The sequence below is a fragment of the Fopius arisanus genome, unplaced genomic scaffold (assembly GCF_000806365.1).
Source record: "Fopius arisanus strain USDA-PBARC FA_bdor unplaced genomic scaffold, ASM80636v1 scaffold00042, whole genome shotgun sequence".
Lineage (NCBI taxonomy): Eukaryota > Metazoa > Arthropoda > Insecta > Hymenoptera > Braconidae > Fopius > Fopius arisanus.
The window spans coordinates 167933-170852 of NW_011887781.1; the positions used below are offsets into that span (position 1 = coordinate 167933).

General features: G+C 41.4%; 1 protein-coding gene and 1 non-coding gene across 2 annotated transcripts in view; one reads left to right on the plus strand and one right to left on the minus strand.

The window, feature by feature from the left end:
* Sesn (Sestrin) overlaps positions 1-2920 on the plus strand; it is a 106895-nt gene that overhangs the window by 7141 nt on the left and 96834 nt on the right. Inside the window, exons 3-4 of the mRNA XM_011305301.1 lie at positions 329-1388; positions 1996-2061. Coding sequence (XP_011303603.1) covers positions 329-1388; positions 1996-2061 — 1126 coding nt within the window. The remainder of the gene's footprint in view (positions 1-328; positions 1389-1995; positions 2062-2920) is intronic.
* On the minus strand, positions 1779-1851 carry TRNAK-CUU (transfer RNA lysine (anticodon CUU)). The gene has a single exon. It is a non-coding gene; the product is annotated as a tRNA-Lys (tRNA).

Genomic DNA, 2920 nt, shown 5'->3' on the forward strand with positions numbered 1-2920 from the left:
ACATTCAAGTACTCAATGAGTACAATCCAAACCAACAAAAAAAAGTTAGATTTTTCAAACTTCGATGCCAACTTCACATAGCTAAGCTTCTTTTCCATGTAGACACAAGCGTTTCTAGTTTTATTTCTAAAATAATTGACAATTCTCTGCCTTCGGTAAAAGAAGATATCGGTAAAGTGACTCATATTGACCTGCGGATTATTTTCCGGTTGAAATTTTCAAAAAGCATCGACTGGTTCTAATGTAGAGAATGAAGCAGTTGTAAATGTATTTTTAATTGAAATGGAAGGGGACTTCGACGACCATTCATGAGCATTCTTTTCTGTAGGTACAACTGTAGCAATCGAGCATTTGACCAGGCGCAACCATTACCTTACCAACCTCAATTGCGCGATGCTTTCAGTACTGAAGGTTTCTTTCCACAAAGTATAACTCATCATAGTTCACTTCCCAGTGATTTGAGACTCGATAGCACAGAGAGATACGATCGTGTTGCTAACGAGGTATTGAATTTCAGTACATCAAAAGACGACAGGTCGAATTGTAACTCCCTGGAGGTTATTGAAAATCTTGGTAACTCAAGTTCGTTAGGAGAGGGTAGTGGACTCATTATCGAGAATCGTAATGACAAATGTAATGCTGAAAGAGAGTCAAGGTTTAGCTCGAGCTGTGACAGTGATCGCAAGATATTCGATCTATCATCGAGTGAAAAATCAAATGAGTCATATCAGGAGTCGAGACTGCGATTTGGGAGGTTGAAGGGAGTTAGACAAAAGCAGTTGGAGGATGATTTGGAGGCAGACGGTCGAATCTATGGGAAGAGTCCGAAGTTTGACGATAACCTGGGTAACTTTGGTCACCTTGAAATGAGTCATGGGAATAATGGATCCAGAAGTGATGTTCGAAGTTTCTCTGGTATTGGACAAGGGACGGTAGTGATGTCTCGTAATCCAGAGGGAGTCGTCTTCAATACCTTAGAGGGGTTTGATGATCAGGGAATGATATCAGGACAGGACGGGGCTCTGGGAGGAATGAATTTGGAACGTATTGATCATGGGATCATGTCTCCATGGGATCTTCTTCAGTATTCGTCTGCATCCAATAATGAGTATTCGGTGGTTAACCCTGGTCAGACCAAACGTCCTTCATCCCAGGAGATGTTCCTCTCGAAGAGCGGACACGTTCTCGAGGACTCGGAAGTGACACCTGGTGATGTGGGGAGAATGCTCAACCTTGGAAACGCTCTTGATGGCCCTCGTCCACTGATTCGATCCAACAAATACCTGAGTCTGGTGATGCTGCATCTACCGGTGATTCTTCGACTGAGCGTCAGTTGTCCATTCGATAATGTTAGAATCAAGTGTGCCGAGATCATACACATGGTCAAGGTGAGTCGGCCCAATGACCTCTACTTCATGTCCATATTTCGATCATTTGATTGCGATGGACCATTTTATCTGTTGTTAATTCTTCGGGAAATAAAGGATCAACCATCAATTGTCAAGGAATCAGCGGTTTTATTGGGACAAATTATCTTATGGCAAAATTCAGAGCGAGTCGAGTTAGATTAGATATCCGACAGGGTAATGTCGGCTGTTCTTGAGATCAATACAGAGTTATAGATTTACTAGGGGAGAATTGACAGAAAAAAATTAGCGTTGAATAACTTACACGTCCAAAAAATGGCTGAAAAAATTTTTTTTTTTTTTGATCGGATAAAAACGGGATTGTAAAGGGGTGATTTTTGGGGGTGGAGAAATCTAAAAATCAAAAGAAATCGCCCAACGTGGGGCTCGAACCCACGACCCTGAGATTAAGAGTCTCATGCTCTACCGACTGAGCTAGCCGGGCTATAGTAGATGAGCGACCCATCTCCGTTTTGTTCCCAACAATTCAGAAAGAACATGAGAAAAAAAAATATCAAATTTTTCAAATAATTTTTCATTGAAAAATATGTGATTTTTATTAACAAATTGTTGATGTTAAACATTACAGGAAAGGGGACTTCCAGTACCTGAGCCTGCCTTCAACGGACCAAGTGCTTTCATACCGACGGCGGAGGTGAGTCAGACAAAAAAAAAAGTTATCACATTGCATGAGTAATTGTAATTTACGTGCATGAAAAGGGTACGCGTCCTGCCCAGAAAATATCTGCAGACGCTCGATTCGAAATTCATTTTGAATGTGATACCATCCGATTTGGATAATCTGCTAAGCGGGGCTCGTTTCACCTCAGGGTGATTCCGCCCTCCATTGAGAGCTATCAGCCCTTTTTGGCTTGCCCAGTGCTATTTTCACTTTAGATCAATTAGCGTCAATTAGGGATTAAAAGCGTGATGGAGTTTGTATTGAAAGTTGGAAAGCCATCTTCTGACGCGCGTGAAGTTTCCTTCCGTACCAGCACAAGCTATTGATTCTTGCCTACCCGTTCGGACGCGCACTTGATACCTGTTTGAACATTACATTCGGTAATGATTCTACGTTAGATTAGATTAGATTAGATTTAAGTACGCGGATGGTCGGACAAGCCTCCCCAATGCCACCGAAATCAGATTAGAGTTCTTGTAGCTCTGCTTGTTTTATGCGCGGATTATATGTTCAGCCCGGCCTTTGTTGCCAGTCTTAACAGATCCGTTGCATCCTTGTTCTCGACTTGATTTGCGGTGGGGAAGGCAGTTCCCCATACGTTACTCCATCGAAAAATTGATCAATCATTTCTTTAAACTCAATTGAGTCACCATTTGATAACGAAATTGAAGGGAATCGAGATTAGAATTGAGTCGGACTTGATTTGGTGAAAGATCCTTCATTAATTAATGTAAAGTTTCTTTTTTTTTCTGGTTGTACAATGAGTAGTTAAATTTCACTCGTTCGTCTACTCTTACCGCAAAAACTGACGGAAAGGATTACAACGCGATTT